General features: G+C 44.1%; 2 protein-coding genes across 16 annotated transcripts in view; both read left to right on the top strand.

Annotated features, from left to right (window-relative positions):
• The window catches only part of LOC117237359 (FERM, ARHGEF and pleckstrin domain-containing protein 1), a 28458-nt gene extending 4339 nt beyond the window's left edge, over positions 1 to 24119 (top strand). For 4 of the 15 annotated variants that reach the window (XM_033501227.1, XM_033501229.1, XM_033501228.1 and 1 more), the window contains exons 10-21: positions 551 to 693; positions 1341 to 1565; positions 20355 to 20554; positions 20637 to 20726; positions 20883 to 21258; positions 21349 to 21458; positions 21537 to 21677; positions 21754 to 21908; positions 22245 to 22366; positions 22453 to 22607; positions 22682 to 22941; positions 23020 to 24119. In XM_033501227.1, the coding sequence (XP_033357118.1) occupies positions 551 to 693; positions 1341 to 1565; positions 20355 to 20554; positions 20637 to 20726; positions 20883 to 21258; positions 21349 to 21458; positions 21537 to 21677; positions 21754 to 21908; positions 22245 to 22366; positions 22453 to 22607; positions 22682 to 22941; positions 23020 to 23095 (2053 nt within the window). In that variant the 3' untranslated portion in view covers positions 23096 to 24119. Of the gene's footprint in view, positions 1 to 550; positions 694 to 1340; positions 1566 to 15414; positions 19181 to 20354; positions 20555 to 20636; positions 20727 to 20882; positions 21259 to 21348; positions 21459 to 21536; positions 21678 to 21753; positions 21909 to 22244; positions 22367 to 22452; positions 22608 to 22681; positions 22942 to 23019 lie in introns of those variants that run through there. The other 11 variants (XM_033501231.1, XM_033501235.1, XM_033501234.1 and 8 more) reach the window with 11 other exon arrangements.
• LOC117237355 lies at positions 1572 to 13425 on the top strand. Its single transcript, XM_033501210.1, has one exon. It carries the CDS (start codon positions 1619 to 1621, stop codon positions 10421 to 10423), a length of 8805 nt encoding a protein of 2934 aa, XP_033357101.1. The 5' UTR covers positions 1572 to 1618; the 3' UTR covers positions 10424 to 13425.
• Positions 24120 to 24787: the final 668 nt, after the last annotated feature.

The raw sequence follows: 24787 nt of genomic DNA, 5'->3' as shown, positions 1-24787 counted from the left end.
GTAAGCACAGGATGTAGGAAAATTATTAAATGCAATGAGAGTAAATGTTTAGGTGATAATGGAGGGGATTTTTAACGATGATATGGTATCTTGTGTATAAAGAATAGTTTTCATACGATTGCTTGTTAACATTGCTATTATTACCATTATTTGACTCGTATATTTTCTGTTTAACTTAATGTACTATTTTATCGTTTTGAGGGCATACTTGATTATTTGAATATTGTTGTTTTACCGCGATCGTGATATTGGTTGCGATATAAGGATAGCAAGCATCGCGAACGCGAGTGACACGCAACTTTTTCTTCGATACAAATACATATGTATTAAAGGAACGTTTATGAGAGAGAGAGACAAAGAGATTTAAGAAGGAAAGGAGACCCTTGAAACGATAATGGTTAACCGAGTAAGCGTAACGAGAAAGCTACTATTTTACAAGAGATGATAGGAAGGTGGAAAAAAAAATGCGAAAAATATTAGTTAGTTCTGGACAGGCTTGGCATTTGGTAGCCTAAGTCTGATGCTGAACTTGACTCTCTCTTGCTCGCAGGTCCAATTCGTTCCGGCAGACTAGCGGTGGTAGGGCATTGCAGGGCTTGGAGGGGGGAGGCTATCGTGGGGCCACTCCAAGCAGCTCCCTTATGGGCAGCTCCAGCATCTCTGCCCACCCCCTCCTGCCCCTCGGCGATCCTGGTATGTACCATGACCGACACCAACCTCCACGAGAAACGCTTTCTTTTTCATACCCCCGCTCTTTGCCTCTGTTTCGTTTCTTTTGTTTTTTCTTTTCTTTTTAAAAGATCAGTTTCTCTCGATCGTCTTCTCGTTTTTCCTTTCGTTTTCATTTACTGTGTTACCGTTTATTCTTCGTTCGTCCCCTAGCATTATTTTATTTTTGACATAAGTTCTGTTGAAGTATCGTACATAAAGTATCGTAAAAGTAGAGAGTAGTAGAGTTAGCGTATTGTAAATAGAACGCTTTTAAAAATGATTATCTGGAGTTTATTATCTGAGGCTTGTTTACGTTGTTCCGTCAAGAGAATGCAAACGCGGAAAAAGGCTATAAGGGAAGGTATACTCGTAAGAATATCGAATGTATCGATTCGCCGGGAAGAAGGTCTTGGAGCAATCGAGCGAAAGCCGATGAGTTCAAAGATCCTTCGGAATCGCAAAAGGCAAATCGAACGGGAAAACAAGAAAAAATGAGATAACAGAAGGGTGGGCAGAGGGAAAATAGTGGGAATTATGGAGGGAGAAGGAACGCAAGGAAACAGGGTTCGCGAGCGGGGGTAGGTGTACAATACCGGAAATGTAAAAGCTAAAGAAGGGAATAATTTCAGCCCTGGAAACCCCAGCTCTGTCTCTATCATGCGGCTCGATGACACTGGATTCTCCGACGACTGTGACGAGTGTCTCGATGGGAGGGACGATTCACCGTCGCGAAGACACAGCTACGTCGTTTCGGACACTTACCTCCATCGACGTCCATTCTCCGGCCACTCCCAGCCAGGTCCCAGTACCGCGGCAGATGCTTGCTGCCAGCCAGCAACGGATTTCATCAGCAGGTCGTATCAGCCCCTCTAACAGCAGTCCTCCTGAATTTCCCCCACCGCGACCTATGCCTAGACATCCCTGGCAGCGATCGGCCAGTTGCCGCGAGTTGTACGCTTCTAGCTTCGAGGATTCAGGGAAAGCGCGATCGAAGGACGACAAACCTTCCGATGATCCTATATTGGAACCTTTCCGTTTGCCCTCCCAGGGAGAGCTAGACAATCCCGTGACGCGGTACGATGAAAGTAATCGATCGTACAGCGCGGCTAGCTCGAAGTTACCCTCTCTCGATCACGACTCGGTACCCGAGCGTGTCTATAGTAGCTCCTACCCGGGAACTTCGTCGCTCTCCACTGAATCTGGCCACGAGGAATCTGGTCCTGCGGGAGATCTCTCTCACGACGATCTTTCGCACGATTCCTACGAACTTTTGGAACGCGAGCACGAATTTGAATATCCGGAATCGTATTCGAGTCCGCGGGACGACGACGACGAGAACGAGCCAATGTCCGATAGGAGCGACGAAGGAATCGAGCACGAGATGTTCCAAATGGATTCCGAGACCGATTCCTTCGTGAAACACCGATCGATCAAATCCACGGATAGACAACAATTCAAATCTGTGCTCGCGGACCTCAAGAACGCTAGAACAAAGTCTATCGATCGGTACTCAGCCGTGACCGCGAAACCAGACAGTGACTATATCACCGTTGAGTCTCGAATACAACGATCTAGCACTCAAATCGAACGAAAATTCGAGACACGACACGCTAATTCGATAGAGCAACAACAGCAACAACAACAATCTAAACATTCTCTTCCGCATCAGGACTCTGGGAGAAAAGATCCTGTCGTGTTGCAAGTGCAAAAACAAAAAATGTCTGTGTTGAACGAGTTGAAAAACTTGAAGCCAAAGTATAAGATCACTCACGTAGATTCGGAGATTTTACGGGATGAGGGTATTATGCGTCCAAAATCTCGGATAGATGATGATTTGAGTCCAGTAGATTCGACCAATAGAACGATCATAGATCAAAGAGCTAGGACAGTCAGAGCACGCAGTATTGCCAGTTTGGAAGACCATATATCACGCGCATACGTAGAAACGGGTAGTTTAGGTCGGGGTTACAAAGGTGCTGGTGCAGGTAGTGTTAGTAGCGGTGGTGGTGGTGGTGACAGTGGTGGTAGGGATCGAAAATCGAATCGCGAAAGCGAGACGAAGCTCGAGAAAACGTTGACAAAGTTGCAAGACAAAGAGAGGAGAAGCGTGGACCGAGAAGAGAGAAAACGTGTCGAAAGGGATTATTCCAGGGAGTATTCGAGTAAGAAGGCAGAAAGAAGCGAGTTGAGAGAACGTCGATCGGTCGAGCGATTGGATTCGCGAGATCGAAAATCGGACATGCACGGTCGTCGTAGCGTTGATCGAATAGACGCAAGAGAATTACGAAGAAGCATCGAGAGGCTGGACGTTCGAGAGAGAAGTTACGAACGGCTGGATTCGAAGGAGAAGTCCTTCCGTCACGGTGATCCTTACGCGTTACGCGGGAAGAGCGTCGAGCGATTAGATTGTCAGGAACTTCGAGGTAGCACGGAGTATCTAAACAGAAGTCCGAAAGAAAAGACGGGTCATCGGTATTCCGAATCGAGGGAACGTCGAGAGAGAAGCGTGGAACGGTTAGATTCAAAGGAGAAAAGGAGAAGTCCGGGAAGTCGAAGTAATACGGTCGATTACAACCAGAGGCATACGTTGGAACGTTTTGATTCTGGAAACAAAAGCCCGCTCGAACGACTCAGTGCTGGCAGGGAACATCGTGGAAAAAGCGTCGAGAGATTGGACTCGCAGGAGAAGCCGACATTTGATTTCGATCCCGTTACGATCGAAAGATTGAAGTCTTTGGAGAGGTGCAACAACGTTTCGAAAGACAAAGGATACGATAGAAAAGCGGAGCGAAAGAGCTTCGAAAAGTTGGATTCACGCGAACGAAGGCACCCAGATCGACTAGATTCGCGCGAGCGAAAGCAATTGGATAGGTTTGACTCGAGAGCAGGAGGAGGGGGAGGGGGAGGAGGAGGAAGAAGTTTCGAGTGCATCGAACAGGTCTACGATTGGAGGAGAAACAGCATAGAGAGGATCGAGTACAAGGAATCGAGGAAAAATAAGGGACGAACAGAAAGGGGAAAGTCCGAGGAGAAACCGCGTGAAAGGGACGACTGGAGAAGCTTGGAGAAAGCGCGAAAGGACGAGGAGAAGCGCGAGCGAGAACGACAAGCGAGGCTCTCGATAGAGTCGAGGACGGACACGGTAATCGGTGTGCCGATGGAAATGGAAAATTTTAAATCAAAGACCATGTTTACGGAGTACGAACCGAAGATCGTGGGAGGTGTGGTGCTGGGTTTCGACGACACGATACCGGGTCATACACCGGTCGAACGTACCAAGAGCGATCCGAATCCGGCACGGCAGAGGTTAGGCTCGAACAGTAAACGGCACGTACTGACGCATCAGAAATCCATCGACTTAACGCCAGCTGATTCGGGAGATGAAGATCCGTTCTCGGACAGTGCGGCTATGCAAAAGGCGAACATCGAAATACCTTACATGTTGCACAAACGACACGTCATGAATGGTACCGCATCTGACGAGAAGTCCGAGTCGGATAGCGGCAAAACCATTTCGAAAAAAGCCGGTGCCGTTCGAGATCTTCCCAAGTTGCCTTTGAAAATGATCACGGACATTTCTTGTTTCGATCTGTCTAAGCTGTCCTCGATAGACAAGCCTAGTAGTAAGCTCTCGCCTGACAAGCCAAAGAGCGTTTCGATCACGCCCATGCGACCTAAATCGATACTCTCAAGCCCGTCCGATAAACCGAAAAGTATCTTGAGTCCTACGTCGAAGTTATCACCTACCGACGCGAAAAACGTAGTTTGCAGTTTCTCTCCAACGAATAGAAGTCCATCCAAGGCAGGTTCGAAGGCTCCGTCACCCGATAAACAGCCGTTCAGATCCGCGTCGTTCGATAAAAACCGAACGGAAATCGTGATCGAGGATCGAACGGGTATTAAATCGTCCAGTCTCGACAAGAAAACATCGAAATTATCACCGATCGAACCGAATGTCACCATATTATCGTCGATCGAGAAACGCTCGCCCAAGATGTCTCCCACAGATCCTAATGTAACAATAGTTTCTGTGATACAAAAAAGGAGGACATCACCCTCGGAGTCATCCAAGAGCTTCGCAAGCGCGCAACGGTCGCTCGATTCGAAGGTGAAGCCTTTGAATTTTGCCGACGTGGTTGGAATGGAAATGAAGATGAAACTCGAGCGTAAGGCCAAGTCCGAAATGGAAAAGGACAGTCTGAAAACGCCGGATGATAGCTTGGAGAAGCAAGACAGTATAGAAAAAATACCATTGCCGGAAATTCCTAAACCGGTTGCGACCGGGATAGAAGACGAAAGATTCGGCTCCGATAAGGTAGAAAAAGTTTCGCCCATAGACGACTCCTCCCAAAAAACGTTCGAAGGCGAAATCATTGACGTAGATGGCAAGCAAATTAAAGATGAGAAACAAACTGAACAGTTGGAACCGCAGTCGCAGGAAAAGAAGTTGGAGCAAGTAATGGATGTGCAATTAGAACAAAAAGACAAGGAGAAGGTGAAGAGGGAAGAGAAGGAATCTTTACCTTCGGCTACTACCGTTGATGTAATCTCGGAGAAACCGAAAGTTCCGGAAAAACCAAAGACATTGGAGAAACCGAGCATACCGGAAAAAACGAAACGCATCTTGGAGAAGATAGAGTCAAAGTTTTCCGAAGCTAGAATCGCTAAACCGAAGATCATCGATACCGGATTCGACGATTTCGTGGAACCTGTCGCAGATCTGCCTTTGGACGAAGTGCCTGTGAAGCCCGCGTTAGAACTGGACAGCCTTAAAGTTCCTGAATTCGTTCCTTTCATGTCGAGGCCACACGGCGAACCTCTGCGCTCGAAATCGTTGTCGCTAGCCGAAGAGAAAGCACCGATCGATACTTTGCTCTCGCCGGAAGTCGAGAACAAACACTTTGTTCCGGATGTGTCGCCGAAAAGGGCGAAGAGAGCGAAACCAGAGCCAAAGAAGGATTTCAAGAAACAATCCAAGTCGCTCGAGGGAGACAAGCCTCCTTTGAAGAAAGCGACCTCGAAGGAGTCCCGCGTAACCACGCCCAGCTCGAAGATCGACAAGTCCAAATTGAAGTTGGGAGAGATGCCTCAGGAAATCATCATAATCGACTCGACCGACGTGGCACCAGAGGTGAGCATCGTTCAGAAAGGTAGATCCAAGTCTATCACTCGGTTGCCCGAGAAGGCACATTCCGCGTCAAAGGAGGAGAAGGAGGAGAGCAAAGGTGGTACTCGAGCGAAATCCGCCTCGGTCGACGACGATTTGATCAAAGTTACCGCGGCATCCGGCGTGAAATCCGAAAAAACGAGACCAAAGTCGTTAGGTATTTCAAAGAGTCTGAGTAGCAGCGCCGAAAGAAAGGATTCCGCGGAGAAGATATCGCCAAAGAGAACGATCGTTGAACGGTCGAAAAGTGGCACCAAGTCCGAGACTAAATCGACGGAATTGAAATCGCCTACATCGATGAAAGAAATAGTGGTGTCGAAGTTACAGCAGGAATCTAGAGCGTTGCGTGCGAAAATCGATTTGAAAGCGGAAACCGATATCGAGGAGCCGAGGGCCGATACCGATTTCGACGCACGAGAGCGCGAGACTATGGACGCGTCCAGACCTGTAGAAGATCGCGCCACGGAGAAAAAGAGCTCGTATCCACAGGATTTGACGCAATCGCCGGTAATATTGCGAAAGCTGGGACAAACGCCCGTTCTATTTGCCCGTGCGCGTCTCGGTCTATCGGAGGGAAGCGGAATCGGTGCATTGCAAAGGCAGGGCGCAACGCAGTCTCCGACCTCTCAAAGGCGAGCCAAGTCGTTGGACGCTCCGGTGATAGCGGTGCACAAACTTCCACCGGCGACCGCGTTTTCCAGCAAGGACGACACCGTCGACGTGTCGGAGAATCCTGACGAGGAAAAGGCTGACGAGGACGTGCCGACAGAGGCGGTTGTTCCATATGGCAGCGGTGCCGTCTCCACCACTGGCCCGCCAATGAAACCGCAATCCATTCAGATCGAGGCATCGCCCAACCACAGGTCCGACAGTACCGATCACACCACCATACCAGAGATCTTTACCGATTCCCTGTCTGTTACTGAAACTTCTGCGCAATATCTCGAATCGCCGTTGACAGAAAGCAACGAGATCATACCAAGCGCGGATTTAATTCCATACGAGAGAGACGTGCTGCGATTAGACGCGAACGGTAAAGATCAAAAGACGATGTTGGAATCGGTTAAGGTGGACGAGAAAACGAAATTTATCGATCAGAGTTCCGTGGAGTCTGGCACCGAACAGGAAGTGGTCGCGTTCGATAAAGCTGTTAGAGCGGAAAAAATCGATCTACTCAGCGTCTCAAAAACCATCGAGGGTTCTGTTCCGCGACCATGCGACCAAACAGCGACCGAAGCTGTATCGCTGACGAAGGAGAAACTGTACGAACGTTCGATGATCGTCGACGAATCTACTGGAAAAATTGCCGAGGTCGAGATTTCCACGACAGTGTCAATCGAAATCGAGGACGAAGAAAAGCGGCAGGCAATCAAGCTCGCCAAGGATTCGAAGAAAGCGACGGAGAGGGACGATCTTCCCGACGTAACGGTGACTACCGTAACCGTTACGCGAGAAGACGCTGGACCGACCGCCTTTCTCAGATCGACGACAACGATCGACTTCGACGACGGGCAAGACATGGTAAAGTCGCCGATTCAGATCTCTATCGAGGAGTGTTCCGACGATGACACCGGTGGTGATGCCGAGGAAGATGATGCAGAGGAGGACGAGGAGGAGATAGCCCATAGCGAAGACGAGCGGGAAGCGCAAGAGCAGGAAGGCGATGAGAATCGGCCGTTGGATTCCGCGGATACGAGCGAAGATACGCTCGACGCTTTAGATACCCAGGTTCACATGAGAGGTATCGACAGCGAATTGAGCTCACCGGATTATGGAGTCGACAAAATGGACGAGAAGACCCTAGTGGAAGTAGAGTTGACGCCTGAGTATTTAGAAATGAGAAGAGAGGACGAGGACGGTGAACTAGCCGAGGAACTGCCAAAAGACGAGGAGACCGTCGAAGAAATGATGAAAGAGTTACCCGAGGATGTTCTGAGCGCGAATCGTTTGACGATCGACAAGAAGCTTAGGTTGAGTAGCGAACGTTCGAGAAGCGAGGAAACCAGTACGTGGACGCCGGACCGCGAAGACCCGGAATCCAGCTCCTGCTCTATAGCTCGACCGCTGGGTATTGGCCAGATCCAGCCGATAGTGGATCGCCGGGAAATCGTCGCAATGATGAAAGACACGCGTGGGCCTGGTTCCTTGGAGGAGGAGAACAGCAGCGGCTCCCAATCGGGACTTAGACACGATTTGAATTCGACTTGGAAGTCCTTTCCCCTGGAAAGCTCTGGAAGTTCGAGCAACGACGAGGGTTGGACAGGTCAAGACGAGAACAATGCCGTTCAGTCTCAGTCCGAGGATAGCAACGGACAGAATGAGGACAGTTTTCAAGAGGATCTTGCCGATTTTCCTGGCAGTTTGATTTATCCGATAGGTCCGGATATTTTAACCAGTTGTGGCACGTTTGCGCTCACACGTACGTTATCTAGGATTTCCGAGAGATCCACTACATCGGAACAGGATAAAAGCGATTTGGAGGACTCGTTCAAGCCTAGTTCAAGGTCACCCAGTTTGGACGACGAGTCACTGATATCGAGCGACCATCAACTTTCTCTGTCTTCTGATCCGCCATCCGGTACGCCTCTTCCCTCGATTTCCGATGATCGGCGCACATCGTCCGAATTGCCTGATATTCCTATAGACGTGGTAAGCGAGCAAGAGGAGGAGGCGAAATCGCCGAAATCGGGTGGGAAGCCGAAGCTGCAGGAACAAAGCTCGGAGGATTGGCCATCTCCGCCTAGTTCGCCTGTGTTCGATCCTCCTGTAGTCAGCCACGTCGAAACCTTTTATATGGAGATCAAGCCTGAGGAGGCGGTCAAGGTAACGGTAACCGACAGCACCGAAACACCGGGTCAAGTGGAACACGACAGCGATTCTAGCGATGAGAATCGAACACTGCACGACGATTTGCATTCCACGTTTTTCGAGGACGGTCACAGCTCGACCTCTGCAACCACCGTTGACGGTACTGTAAAGATAGCCGTTAAACCAAAGTCGAACTCTCACGTGACGGGTTCTTCGCACAGCGAAGACACCTCGATGGGATTGTCGACGTCGGAGTGGTCGAGTTCGAATAACACCGTGCGCCAATTTTGCCAATATTCTGGTACCAAATCCGACGACAACTCTCTGGCGGAACTCGGAGCCTCGATCTCGGACTGGTCGGGTAGCACGACCGTCATTCCTCAGCAGCACTACTCCTCATTGACGCCGGTCGAGAAAAGTCAAAGCGACACAACTACATCCGATAAAAGCGTGACTAGCATGAGGCCGAATTCCAAGTGCAGAACGGCCGATGGTCCTCCGCTTATTGGTCCATCCTCGCCACCGTTGCCGCCACCGCCGACTACGCCTCCACTAACACCGTCTCATTCTGTATCCGTATCCGTTTCCGTTTCCGTATCTGGGAACATGGATCGACGTTCGCCGTTCGACGAGCATCTGGCGATGGGCCTTCCGTTGGACGGCGAACGATCATCATCGATCGGTCGAACGATCAGGAACGAGCAGTCGAACGAAGCGAAAAGATTCATCGATAATCAATTCGATGACCATCGACTGGTGTCGCGTCACGGCGACGACGAACGGCAAGGTTCCGTACGATCGACGTATATCTCGCCACCTCGAATAACTCTTCAGAACGAGTTCGACGAGACTATCGACGACGAGTTTCGACTAATGTCGGACGATGGTGATGCGCCGCTTCCGATCCTCGAAGAGGAGGAAGAGCTCGACGACCAGGAGGTTGCGTCAGGGAGGCAACAGATGGGAGACGATCGTTTGTATGACAACGTTCCCGCTATGAAATATTCGGGCGGCGATCAAATCCGAATGGAAGTTGGTCGAGGGGACAACGCCGAGGATATGCACGAAAAATACGCAGATTTGGCGCTCGGTTCTAGACCGGCGGACGACGATTGGTCGTTCGAAGAGGAAAGAGAGGAGACCGTCATCCAGAAGGAAAAGGTCCGCAGCAGGTCAACTCCCAAATTCGAACGAGGTTTCTCCGAACCCATGGAAACTGGCAGGTATCATGAAACTAGATCGACCGAGCGACCCGTACTCGTTCCCATCAGAGCGAAGTCGACTCCGTATTATTCGACAACGAGTCTGAGCGGCGAGTCGACCACCTCTAGTCCTCCGATGCAGATCAGGACGCAGATTCGGACGAAAACGATGCCTTACTCGTCCAGCAAAAGTCCCCAGAGCGAGGGTGATACGTCTTCGAGCATGGACAGTCCCGTTCACACGCCTGTTCACGGTCAGATAGCTGTTCGTCGAAGACGACGGGAAAACTTAAAGAGGCGTCATCGAGTTGTGGTGGATTTCGAGGTGAAGGATGGTCAGATTATTTCGAGTACTGACTCAAGCTTCGACGTGGCTACTATTCCGCCACCCTTATTGGCCGAACGTTCGAGGTCCGACGTTGACGATGACGAGGATGACGATAACGACGACAATGACGACGATAACGATGGTGACGATGACGACGAGTACTCGGAGGCCAAGGAGATGCAGGAGAATCGACGGCAACAACGTTGACGCGACTAGCACTTCAAATCTTTTAACTCCTTTGTTGCAACGTCTTTTGACATTTTCAACGAGAATTGGATAATTTGTCCAGGATGAATACACGACAAGAGGCAACAAGGAGTAAACGAGATCGATGTCGATCCAATCGACATCGACGAGAGTGGAGATCAAAAGATATCGTGAAAAACAATCTAGTTTAATCTATCGCGCATAAGGATAATTAGTACGTTTGTTACACGTTTTAGAAATTCAATTTAATTTGATACGATATCGTCGTTATCGCGTGGGAGCTTTTTGACCCGTAAACAAACCTTTAACTCCATCGTACTTAACTTATTCTATCGTATATTTATACGTATACGGAACGAGCCGACGCGAAAATACGATTGGAACGAAGCTACACCTACTAACGATAATTAGTCTAGAAAATACGATATATGATAAGAAACGGTAGCGATCAAAGGTGATACGTATGAGATACGTTTCGAGATTAATTAGGGTCGTTGCTACGCGGTTACCGCGAACGTATGTACTATGAAGGTATGACGGATCTCCGACGGCAGAGAAAGGATTCTCGAGAGAAATGAGAGTTAAAACGCAATCATAGAAAAACGGAAAAATAGACAACGATGCTATTCCAATTTACGAAAACGACAATCATTGTTGAAGGTGAGATAGCATCGTTAAGAAAGCGGTAGGAAGGGTGAAATGGAAAAGGAAAGGCGGAGGAATTGTCTCTTTTAGTTCGAGAATTGAATCCTCGATAAGCGGTCGTATTATTTGATCGTAGTTTAATTTATGTCTCGTTTAACGACGAAAGACAAGTTGCTCAACATAGGTACTTATACAAAATGTTTATCGCGTACTTTCGTTGATACACACGTACGTGCGTGTATTGTATGGAATTGCGATTCACGGTGCGAGTGGCTAAATCGGAACGCGTGAAATATCGCGATAGGTTTAACGAATCGTCGAAACGTTTGTCGTCGAAAGATCGAATGATCTGCAATCTTTCTTCCCTCAGTTTTGTCTCACGGTGTTACAACTCTCTACGGCTTGGAGTATGATCGACGACCGATCTACCAGTTATATTGCTAGACTCCGGGATCGTGAATAAATTTACGCGACTCGAGCAGATGCGGGACGCGTCTTCCGTTTAATTTTCTCGATAACGACGATCACGGTTCAGCACGTGATTTTTCAAGGTATCGATAATGGTAAATGGTAATGGTAACGGCCAAGGTCATCCGATGGTTACGGCATGTTAGGTCGTTGAATTTCCCTTGATGTCAATTATAAAGCTGCGCCGATGAAAGTATGACGTTGGATTTAAAAATATGGATGACCTTGATATCCGAAGAATCGCGTGGCCTCGGCGTTGTTTACCGTCGTGGGGTTTTATGGAAGATGTTTTTTCTGCATCCTTAAAGGGAGAACGATCGACCGCGTCGCGTCACGTCGAATTGCTTGGAACATGTCGTACGTGAAGGATCAAACCGAACTATTCAACTCGGAGAGACAAAGAAATTTGAATTGGTTGAAAGAAAAAATTCCATTGGCTTCAATTTACGTTCTTCCGACTAATACCAAGCTTTCTATCGTATGCTCTATTCAGACGCTAATTTTTGCACGATCAAGAGTAACGGAAAAGTGTATCGATATGAATTTCTATGGAATTTCGTAAGACAACGATCTGCAAAATAATGCAGCATGATATTCTCAATGGTTTTTGAGTCTGTTGGTAATAAGATAACTCGGTTAGGAAGCTCGATACTGTTCATACAAGGGACGCATAGTTGGTTAGGTCGAGGCTAAATTTGTAAAACGATCGATATTAATATAATGGACTACGAGAAAAAGCCGGGAGTAAATAACTATCCCGTTGCAGGTCGGGTTAACGCGGTACTAACGCGTAATTTTACGTCGAGCGTAAGGGCGTCAATGTAAAAATATCTTAGCACGTCGCGTCCCATGTTTGTTATGGAAATATCGTACGGAAGGTTCTATGCTCGAGAAACAACATCCAAACCGAATTTCTTCGTTTCGTTTGCTTTCTTTCAATGTTGATGTTTCGGTAGAATTTAGCTGCGATTTTGGTTTCTGATGGAGTTTAGAGACGTTCAAAAGCAATAATTTAACCTATTCGTAAGAGGTTGTTCGTTAGGAAGCGAACGTTAGATAGGGATTTATTGCACTGAAAATACGGATCGGAGAGTTTTTCTTCCTTGTTGTGCATAGACGTACATAGACGTGTGTCGTTTCAACGATACGATTCCGTTAACCCTCTGACTGCCACGCGTAACATTCCAATCTTTACATATAGCCTGATTCGTCCCTCCGATTTTCTACGCTTAACGTTTTTGTTTCTCGTTATCGTAGATAGTTATAGATCGCGCAGGTATATTCGAGAATCGTTTAATTTTTCATTTCGAAACAGCAATGTTCGAAGCAAAAGCACTTCATATCTTTTCTGTTTCGCGCACAACGATTCGATTGATCCGATCGACGATAGATGATCGACAAGACAAGAGGAGACATCCGTTTAACAGAGTTTGCAGATATTGGAGAAAGGGCGTGGCGGTCGGAGCGGAAAAGCTGAGCTTAGATAGCCTTGTGTCAGACCGGCTTGAACGGTCTGAACCGTTCTGTGATTTGTCGCGAATTAAAAACGCGAAAGAAGGGAGAATGTATATATAGTCGATGGTGCGTCTCGAAATCAATTCACGCCTTGTTTCTTCCAGACGGGTAGGGGTAGCTCGTTTGACACGAGACAGGAAATCAACGCGATCTCTAAAATAGTCTATCTTAAGCATGGACGATCGTTGATAATCACGTTGTCGTTGAATAATCGTTAATCACCACCGTGACCATTAATCGCCACTCCATTAGTCATTGTTACGGTATTATCGCTACACTTAATTGATTAAAAGGTTACTAGTTACTACATCGTAGAACGCAGTGAAGAAATATACAAAGAAACTAAGTACGTAACTACGTATCAAAAGATATAATAAAAGATACGAGATTAGAAAGTGAATGCCGAGTGCTGATCACGATGTCGAGGCTTAAGTTGCTTTCTACGAACGCGATGACGAGTCAACGAGAATCGTTCAATCGTGATAGATCGATGGCGAACTGGAAACGCATTTTTGAACGATGTTCGCCCGCGTACGTCCTTTCGTCGAGAATCTACGTTTTCGCTTGCGATTCCTCGAAGCTATACATAATATACGATTCGCGATAGCAAATCTTTTCGAACGCAACACCGCGTTTGTCGGCGAAACGATACTCGAGCGACCGGCAACATTCCCTTCGCATTCCTCAAGCGTCTGCACGTAAGGATAGCGATTCGGCTGACAACCAGGGAAACGTTGCACGAGAACGAGTCGCGAGGAGTTCGCGATACCGTATTGATTCTCAATTTGTTCCTTTGCATGCAAAACTATCGGCATATCTTCGTAATCGTCGCTCTTGAACGATCGACGCGGAATCTGTCGCGGATCCCACCGCGATTATAATAGGGCCGTACTTCGGCTGCGCTATAATACTCACGAACGTTATCGTCCAGTAGGACAGAGATCACAGTAAAACAGTAAGTCAATCTCGATGGGAGCATGGAAATATTAAGACGATTAACTTATGCGTGCATAATGATGGGCACTAGATTCGCTTGTTGCTTGATACGATCAAGCGATCGTACCAGCCCGATTAGTTTTGTCTACAGTGTTTCAAGCATAATATCGACTGATCATTTTTCGTGCCCATCGTTAGTTACCTCTACGCAAACGCGTCGACGCTTTGACGGATATCCACCGTCCCTGGAATCGTCGCTTTCTTCTCGAGTTCCTCGATCATTCTGGATCGCGCTTTCTTTTCTTTCTTTCTTTCTTTCTCTCTTTCTTTCTGTCTGTCTGTCTATCTGTCTTCCTTTTCTTTTATACATTCTCGAGGAAAGTTGAAAGGTACGGTCCTGCCGATCGATTCCTCCAAGCGAAATCCCATCCTAGACAGAAGAAGAGTATCGTCGTATCCTCGATCTATCCGTACGAGTTCCTGTATCGGTTTAATCTTGACTTGTCCTCGTCTTGCATTTGTGCATCGTCAATCCTGTCCTGCCATCGATATTACTACACACGCACGCGTCTCTTCGAGCACTATTCTCTTTCTGTATTTCTACGTTTTTCAGTTTGTCTATGTCATCGTATCATTACCATTGTCATTATCGGCCTCGCCATACCACCTTCCATTCTTTCCATTTTACCAATGTTGTCACTCGACCATCTCTTCGTCCATCGTTCTCATCGCAGATATCATTTTTCAATTTCGTTTCCTTGGTTTTCCTTTTTCTTCTACTCCTTCTTTTGAACTCATTCTCCCTCATGGTTATAGTTATTTGGTACGCGTGCGTGTTACTCGATTACACAGCGCGTATGTGCCGCCTCGAGATCGTTGCGCTCGAAGTTTTCGAATCCGTGTGCAGACTGACAGTTAATGGAAACGGGATTGGAAACGGTGGATTTTTGGCTGTTTAGAAGCCGATCCTTAAAAATTCGTTCGTCGAAGAAAATATGAGACGACGAGCTACTCGATACCGAGTTGCCATTTACCTGCCAAATTTATCGCTAGTTTCCGCAACGAGCTTTTGCTTTCGCGCTTCGATGAAAAGAAGAATCCGTTGCCAATGCGTTCCCAGCACGCGGCCCCGCTGCTCGTATTTACGCCTTTTTTCCCTTTTACAAGCGAGTCACGATCAATGAGAAAAAGATTTTTGCCAAGCAATCCACGAAAACCTCGAGCCCGACGAGATGTTCAAAGTTGATCGGTTTATATCAATATTAACAAACGACTGAACACTATTCGTTACGATAAATGATATACATGTTATGTGTAAGTATATACGCGTATATCAATAATACGTGTATATGTTTATATACAATATATATATTATATATATAATATAATATATATACATATATATATGAATTTATATTTAATTATAGACATAAGACGTTAGTATGCAAAGGTCGTGATACCTGCAATAGGGATCAAGGTATTAGACATAAAATATATTTAGATAACTTGTACGGTCATGCGAATTTCCGTTGCAGTATAAATGTTTGATTTGTTTTTACACGTTTTGCATTGTTTATATCGATATTTCGTGATTTGTCAGGACACACGGGACACGACGTTTATTTGCTGCGAATCGAAATATGGAAGATGGTCGTTATTTAGTATTCTCGTTCGTATCATTCTTCGCGATCGAATGCAGAAATGATCGTCGGAGCCATATATGTGTGTTGCATAGAGAGGGGGGAAAAGGCGATGACGACGATGGAAAGGCAGGGGATTCCGAACAACGACCAACACGAATAGGTCGTCGGTATGGAATTGGTAGCGCGGGAGCACGGAGCGCATTCGCATTTTCGATGTACTCTACGTATGCTTTTCGACAGGTGGTGAATACAATCGTTGGAACTACGCGAACGGCTACGTGAACTCGCCGGCTTGGCACGTGCCACTTCGCATGGCACAGATTCGTAACGTAATGGTTCACGCAACGCCACGCACTCTCACCAATCGATTCATACCGGCATACCCACGTTGAGAACACTGCGGGACAAACAAAGAAGTACCATGCTACATCTCTGAGAAAATCGGAAGCTTCCTTAGCACGCTAGAGAGAAACAAAGTGAACCGGAGTGAAAGAAAATCGACGTCACGAGAGACGATCGGAAAGAAAGGGAGAAGATGTCTTCGTACTTTCATCTTCGGTGCTTCGTTCACATTCACGGTCACGTTTACGATTCTCGTACGATCACGTAGCTATGTTCCGGCGAAGGAGAGAGAAGATAGGAGACGCGTGTTCATCGGGTCTCGAGCTGTGGCACGATTTAAACACGGATCGATAGATCGTGTGGCTGCCACGGAGAAACCTAACGCCACCGAATTACCGAGCATAAATTTGCCAAGAACATTACCGCCGTTCTTACTTGGAAAGCTCGGATGTAAAAACCGCGTTTCTCTTGGCACAGATCCGTTAGCTGCCGTCGCGTCGTCTCGGCCGATTTTGCTCTCTCGCTTATTGCTAGTCACCTCTATAACCTCGTTCCGTTACTCTCCGTTATAGCGCTCATTCTGTTCTTCGTCTCACATCGGCGCACCTTCTACTCCTCTCTTGCGTGTTGTTCATTCACTATCCGCAATATCATTCACGTATGCACTGCACCTTTAGAAGGTAGAACGATAGCTGATCGATTTGTCTCAAAATATCGGCGTCCGAGTATCGCTGGGCGGTTCTTTCGATTTGTAGCTTAACCGTTCAAAGTTCATCTGTTCACTTAACCGTTTCGCGATGTTTCATAGAGTTTCCCAAAGAAAACCTACGCTTTATACAGTTGCATAGAACTTGCCGATGTAAGTTCGAGCGTGTACAGTTTATTTCGATCATCCTTTGGTCTTCTTTCTTTTTCTCCTCTTTTCTTAAGATTTAACGAGTTTTGCGTAGCTGCAACCCTTCTGACATCCATCCCTCGGTCGATCTAGCTTTTAGTTCCCGTAAAATGCACCGAGATCTCTTGCCACGTAGCTATCACTTTAGTTCACCTCGCTAGTCTGTCATTCAAGTTGGTCTACCCTCCGTTATTGTGCGCAGAGATGTGAATTTTTGCGAGACGTCGACGCGCTTTTGACGGTTTCGCGAACGTTCTCGTGAATTCGAGCTTACAAATACGTGAGTTGCAGTAATAGCCGCGGTGTTAATCATGCGCTATCCCCGAAATGCAACAAGATCCCACGATCGAATCTGCTAAAGCGTCATTTAGTCGCGACGCATTGATTAAACTCACATCTCTAGTTGCAGTGTGGTACTTGATTTTGCAGCATCGTACACGTACATACACACTTGCGTTGAACGTGTGTCAACTATTTTCTACTATTTAGGAACCTTGTGAACCATTACGTAGCGAACCCTGACACGATTCACCAACGGTTGTATCTTTGTCGCTTGCCACGATATCTTTCATAGTATTACCTACCGTTACCTATATCGAGTACCCTACAGAGGAAACATCCCTAACGAATCGGGCCACCCACGTCACATAACCAAGACACATCGAACGCACTCGTCTACACTCGTGTCACCCGGGATACTTCTCCATAAGTTTTGCAACGTATGTGTATGACACTGTATGATTGTACCTCCGATTCTACGTTTTCTCTTCGATCCTTCTTTCCATTTCCACTTTTCTCTAACCGTGACCTTCTTCCAGGTGTTCATGCTCGCTGTCTTTTTTCTATGTTGTTACGTGTTCAACGTATCCTCACGGTCACACGGTGTATCGCAACGAGACTAGATCCGTTTCCTTCGACCCTCTATCACCCGAGCATTCGCTTCTTATCGGCTGCTCGATCGAAGAAAACTACCGACTATGTACTTGTTTCATTCTTTTCTGTTATCTCTGCCTCGTCGCATTACGGTGTTGCGATCGAAGTATTACGATACTCTTTTAAATATTCATAATTATTCATAATACTTTTTGTCGATTAGTGCCAAATTTTGCGTAAACGCAGTTAAAACGATCGTATTTAGAATCGTATTTGTTGGGTAAACGGTACGTTTGATTTTTTTGCATAGACGGAAATCCTCGTCTTCCACGAAACGTTATCGTAGTCGACTTAATTAGATACTTTTTATAAACTTTTTATACGCGTTATACTTGGCGGATTCCAGAAAGGATGTAGAACAAAAACGTACCTTCGACGATCGATGAATTTCCGAAAAAACGCAATTATCGATTTCACACATTCACATATTTTCGATTCTTTCCCATTTTTACTTAAGAATAATCGTAGCTTTCGAGAAGCGGGTCAAACGAACGATCGATTTAAAAGATGATGAAGGAGGGAAAGCGAAGGTTACTTATATATCAAGAAAGATAACGCGTGTCCGTCGTGTCGGCGCTCCTCCAATTTGTAATTTGTACCTTTTTTCGATCGTTTATCAACATACCGTACTTGTTAGCTCTCTCTCTCTCTCTCTCTCTCTCTCTCTCTCTCTCTCTATACGTACACGCACAGATACGTGCAAGCGCGTGTGCGCATATACATACAACAAACAGACACACGCATACACATACACATGCACACAAGGATACGGTCCGACAATACGCGGTGATTTTCCCCTGAAGAACTGAAATTCGTGGTTCAAAGAAAAAGAGAAAGATGAGAGAGGTAGGTAGCCTTAAAAAGGTCTTAAGCGTTAAAAAGGGGAATCACGGCGTTCGAGGGAAGGGAAGATAACATTTCAAGCGTAGGAAATCTCTATTGTACATTGATTATTGATTATTGATACATTAATTATGATAATAATAAATTATATACAAAGTCACATAGCCAGAGGTTTTCTGTGATTCCGTTTTTTGTTTTCTTAGACGATTTCGTTTTAATTTCTTCAACCTGTTTTTTCAACGTTGTCTTCCGTGGATTAGGTTTTTCTTTCGATTTCCAATTCTTCCTCCACCTTTGTTCTTTACTCTCTTCCTCCCTCTCCGCCTTCATCTATCTTTCTCTCTCTCTTTCTCTCTCTTTTCTCTCTTTTCTCTCTCTGTAATTCTCCTCACCATTTTTTCTTTTCTTGATTCAATTGAACATTATTATTAGAGGTATCATCCTAGTCCCTGCGCGTCGTCCTTTTTCCGTTCTTCATTACCGTATCTTTTTATCGCACTCCCGGATTCGTTGGTCGACCGGATGACAATACCATGTGTGAGTAATCCCTAACAGTGCCTATCTTTACTGTGGTATGTTTACTATTCTTTGCGGTTTGTTGTTTCGATGATTTGTTCATTTGCTCGGTAGTGGCACCATTTTCTTTCTTCTGTTAACGAGTCTGGATGTAGCCTCGCATCTTCGATTCGCTCAAATCTTAGAACGTGGATGCACGTTAAATTCAGACTTTAAGTTTGGACGGTCTCTGTAATTAGCTGAAGACGCAAGGTGGAATGGCTTCGTTGTTTGACGAATTTGAATTCGACGGTTTTATTTGCCTCGGTACACGCTATCGAAGACGTAGCACTGCACTACGTAGGATTTTGCATGTTCAAAGCTATTTATCTTTCCGTTTACTCACGTAATCCATTGATCACGTCTATTTTAATCTTAATTATGTAAGTATACGGGAAAGTATTATTTTCTTGAGTTATATATATACATACATATTACAGATTTTTAACTGGATGCATTTCAAAAATTAGACACTTCTTAGCACTGTTTTGCAATGTGACACGTGTAACGTAGATCAACAATGTAGATTCTTTTCAAAAGTTCTTTCTTCCTTGAAACGCATCTCCTGTAACAATTCCTTGCACGATGTACGTAGGTACGTGTCTATATAATACTTGGTCATTTTAAAAGTTCTTGCGGTTCTTGAACCCTTTACTTAGAGAAAGGATTCGATTTTCTATTTTAATATTATGCACTTGAATAACGGCAACGTGACATCTAATGGCCTTGATGTTATGGATCTCGGATGGTCGTCAAAAGACCTTAATAACTATATTCCCGAGATATTGAATTTCGGTGGAACTACGTTGTTTTAAAACGAACGGTTTCAAGCCGCGACAACTTTCAGGACAAATGACCTATTAGAAAGAATGATTACTCTTCCGAAATCCTTGCTCGACATTTTTCTCTTTCTCTTCGTTTCTCTATCTCTTCTTTTTTGTATATTCTTCGTTGCAAATCCTACCGTTATCGGGATAAGAATCGACGCGGCTAAAGTCAAAAGAGGCTGATACAGTGCACCGTAGCATGCGAGTCGAGTTCGTACTTTTTCCTCGAGCGTTTATTTCTTATTGTTTGTAAACCGCAATTTTCTTATTCTTTGTGGTTTAACTCGTACGATCCAAGAATTCCTTGTCTTACTTGTCTTCGTTTACAGATACCGAGACAGATAAGCAGGAGAAGGCCAAGAAACAGGAGAACAATAATTCTGTTTTTGCCAATGAAAAATCCCCTGAGAAACGTACGAACGGTATGACGGAAACCAGCAACCCGAGCATGGTAAATACACCGGATCTAAGCCCAGTGAAAAATATACGAAACGGTGAGATGGAGGATGCCGAAGTTCGAAAGACTAAAGTGAGCTCACGTTTACAAATGTTTCGTTTGCACTTTCGTCCCATTGGATGAGTTAATGCGTGATTTTCTTCTTGATAAATAGAGATGGCCGACCGACAAAGCATATTATATCGCGAAGGAACTTCTTATGACCGAGCGAACTTACAAGAAGGATCTCGACGTTATAAACGTGGTACGTACACATCGAGAATATCCACGTTCCAAAATCGTTCGAATTGAAATGTACGTGGAGAAATCTTTTTATTCTTTTCGAGTTGTAACATATATCCAGCGCGAGGATAACGAAAAAATCGTTGTGATAATCGCATGTCCCATTTTTACTCGACAGTGGTTCAGAGAGGAGGTATCTCGAGAGGCTGAACTGGAGGGTGAAGCGGTTGTTTCGCTGATCGAGCTTTTAGCGGACGTTCACGGGCCCTGCCTCCAAGAAATGGAAGCGAGATTAGAACGATGGGAAAGTAACGCTCGGCACAACATCGGCGATTTTCTTTATAACACCTTGTTGAACGTACTGCCGCTTTACGATCAATACCTCGAGAATCTAATACCCGTCCTCGAGAAGATGGAATATTATACGAGGACATCACGTCGTTTTGACCAACTGTGCCGAGATTTCGAGGCGCAGAAACATTGTTATCTACCGTTAACCTCATTCCTTTTAAAACCATTGCAACGATTGTTGCATTACAACAGTATTATCGATAGTATGTCAATCATTCTTTGTTAAACTAATCAATACGTATGTATTACCTATACTGATGTACGTGCGTGTTACACTGATCCGATTCTTTTAGGGTTACTAGATCATTATCCAAAAGATCATACGGATTTCGAAGATTGCCTAGCGGCAAGAGATCGACTAGGCGAAACGTTGCTGGAAGGTCTTAGCATAATTAATCAAGCGGTAAATATCTGTGATCAGTTGTTGGTATTTAGAGTTGTATACTTCGATATTCGTTAATTTTGTACGTTATAAATATAGGAGAATCTAGTTCAGCTTTGCGAAATGCAAAGAGATATCAATGGCTTCGACAATTTGGTTCAAGAAGGTCGTAGATTTATTAGACAAGGCTGCCTGCAGAAGTACAGCCGCAAAGGTTTTCAGCAAAGAATGTTTTTCCTGGTAAGTTTCTCCAACCATCGTTTTCACGTAAAAATGGCTTCTTTCGCATAAACTTTCTTACTCGATCGTCTTTCAGTTTTCGGACATATTATTATATACATTCCGTACTCAACAACCAACTCAGTGTTTTCGCGTTCACGGCCAACTTCCGTTAAAGGGGATGAAGATTCGAGAAAGCGACAATAAAACTGGATCGGACTTTGCGTTTGTAATCGACCCTCAAGGAAATCAGTGAGTATCGTGAATGGAGTATTGTCCCGTTTAAGTAAATTATTGGACTTAACAAGGTGTTAAAAGGACGAGGTCTCCATAGTTATTAAGAGGTCAATTGACTGTAAAGACTTCACTTAAGCGTACCATGCTCCCAATGTAAATGTGCCAGACGTATCAGTGAACATTTTCGTGGGCATTTTATTCATTGGACACATTTTCTCCTATTCGCCGTTATTTCGCGCATTCTCTTTCCTTTTTATCTTTCTCTTGTATTTTCCTTATTTCTTTTTTCACCGTCATATATTTAAACGAAGAAATATTCCCCTCATATATTCAAGTCAACGGTTTATGTAGGTCTTTAACAGTTGCCGCTAGTAACGAAGAAGAAAAAGAGAGATGGTTAGAAGACTTGAATATGGCTATAGCGCAAGCTGACGCAGATCCAAAGATGCCATATTTGAATTTGAAGGCTTGTAGTAAGTACCCTTAGCAGCAGAATCCTCGTTTATTCAACGGATATGAAGCAGAATTATTATTTATGTGATATACAATCAAATTTTAGGTTCAGCCGATGAAATGGGCGACGGTGTTGGGTTAGAAGGAGACCGAGGAAGTTGTGGAGGTGCTAAAGCTTCTCAACGAAGCAACACGACTGTACATGTTTGTTGGCATCGAAACACGAGTATCAGTTACAGCGACCAATTGCGAGCGTTTCAAGTAAATGAATAAAAATTTCTATTAAGCAAGTAAAGATGTATAATAGTTCTAAGGCATATACGTATTTATTTCAGAACCAACTTAGTGGATTTCTGTTACGGAAATTCAAGAATAGTAATGGTTGGCAAAAACTTTGGGTTGTCTTTACCAACTTTTGTTTATTCTTTTACAAATCGCACCGAGATGACTTTCCACTGGCTAGCTTGCCATTGTTAGGATACACTGTAACTACTCCGTCAGAGAAAGATGGTATCAATAAAGATTTTGTTTTTAAGCTGCAATTTAAAAGTCACGTATATTTCTTCCGCGCTGAGAGCGACTACACATTTGGACGGTAAGAAAGATTTGTGATAAAGCGCGATTAGAAATTTATCCTTCGAAATTTGTCTGACGGGACATGAATGTTTTTCAGGTGGGTAGAAGTGATTCGAAGCGCGACGCAGCAAAGCCATGTGTCAAGTAGTTTTAATGGAAAAGAAGGATATTAACATACGTATTCTATAGAATGCTGAAATGATGTTAACAAAACATTTGAAGAGAATAGCGCTATATGCACCACTATTTCAAAGCGTTTTTCATCTTACGATATAGTATTAAAATCGAGAAATCTCAACATCTTCAGGACAGATCTATGTTAGCAGTAACGTTGCGGCCTTATTCTAGAACTGAAATCAAATTTATACGATTGAAGTTGTAATCGACAATCAAATCAAAATCAAGAGTATCAAAAGAAAATGTAAGAAGATGATAAAAATATCGTAAAAAAGTCAAAGCATTCTGCTAATCTCCAAATTCGATTATTCCAAGTATCATCGATGTTAAGATATGTCACGTTCTTATCGGTTTCCTTGTACTTTAACTGATGCGTAGTTAAAGATACGCTTGAAAAGGGTGATAATCTGAATGTAAATATAATTATTTCGATCCAAGTGGATCGCATTTGTTTGGAATTTATATGAATCTGATATACGAATCTAAATGTATTTGGATTACTGATAAGAATTTGTTGTCCATCATTCTAACGACGAAACTTCGATATAGATAGTGAAAAATGTATAGATATTAGCGTAAACCTTGGACCAATTTTATAATAGAATTTCTTTAGTCATCCATATAAAAAGACAATAATTTTGTTAGCGTACTGATAATTTTTTTTGTTATTAAATTAATATTAACAAGAGATATATAGAGGTTATTTCTCGCTATTATTAAGGATTTTATGATGTCATAATTGTTTTTGCTAGGTATTACTTTTTCGAAGTAATGCACGATTCAATTATACAAAGACTGGCTATGTGAATTTAACGAAAAATTTAGTACACGCATCATACGTGTCACATTTGTAACGATCGCATTAAAAGAAAGGACCTATGCAATAATAATATGAACACACATATCCACGCGAATGACTCATCTATGCGAAAAACAAAAGTCCATAATTTAATGGTTATCTGTTTTTTTTTAGTTATTACGGTTGTTTTGTTATAATATAGAATTTAATTTATATATATATATATATATACACACACACACACATACACATATTATATATACATAGAAATCAAAGAGAAAAAATTAGTTTTATACTCGCAGAACCGTACTCACAAGCGCGCGTGGGATATATATCCGAAAGGATACCTCGTAAGAGATACATGGTTATCTTTAGCAAATTTTCGAAATGTTCGTACAGAGAAGCATCATTCAAATTGCCAAACTTGTACGTTTGTTTCAAAACAATTGTATCGTTTTCGCTTCGATACATTTGATAACGTAGATTCGAAATAAGTTGTTATGTAATATGATGTATCAATATTCCACAATAAACGTACATTGCTACTTTTAAGACTCTTTTAATCAATTACGGTAATGGATGTAATTAAACTTACAATTTGGTCATTAAGACATTTAATAAAGTATCTATGCACATATATACAAATAAGGGAAGAAATACATATTTATCTTTTAACATTCATCGCGAATATAAAATGTACCCAATATATTCTTGATCTTTCTCAGATTAGATTACTTTTGTTCAAGTTAATAGGTAAATGTATCGAGCCTGAGTATAATCGTGTAGTTTTCCTTGTATTCATTGTGTACCGCGACATTTATAGAAGCTCGAAAGAAAAAAGTTTTCAATCACGAGATGCTGGAAATACCCATAATAAAATTCTAACAAT

The sequence above is a fragment of the Bombus vosnesenskii genome, unplaced genomic scaffold (assembly GCF_011952255.1).
Source record: "Bombus vosnesenskii isolate JDL3184/JDL3185 unplaced genomic scaffold, Bvos_JDL3184-5_v1.1 scf7180000013370, whole genome shotgun sequence".
NCBI classification, from domain to species: Eukaryota; Metazoa; Arthropoda; class Insecta; order Hymenoptera; family Apidae; genus Bombus; species Bombus vosnesenskii.
Note: the sequence above shows the minus strand (reverse complement) of the source record. Positions and strands in the feature narration are given on the sequence as shown.

Coding starts and splice junctions, on each gene's coding strand:
- LOC117237355 (XM_033501210.1), top strand. CDS start 1,619: ATGCCTAGACATCCCTGGCAGCGATCGGCCAGTTGCCGCGAGTTGTAC.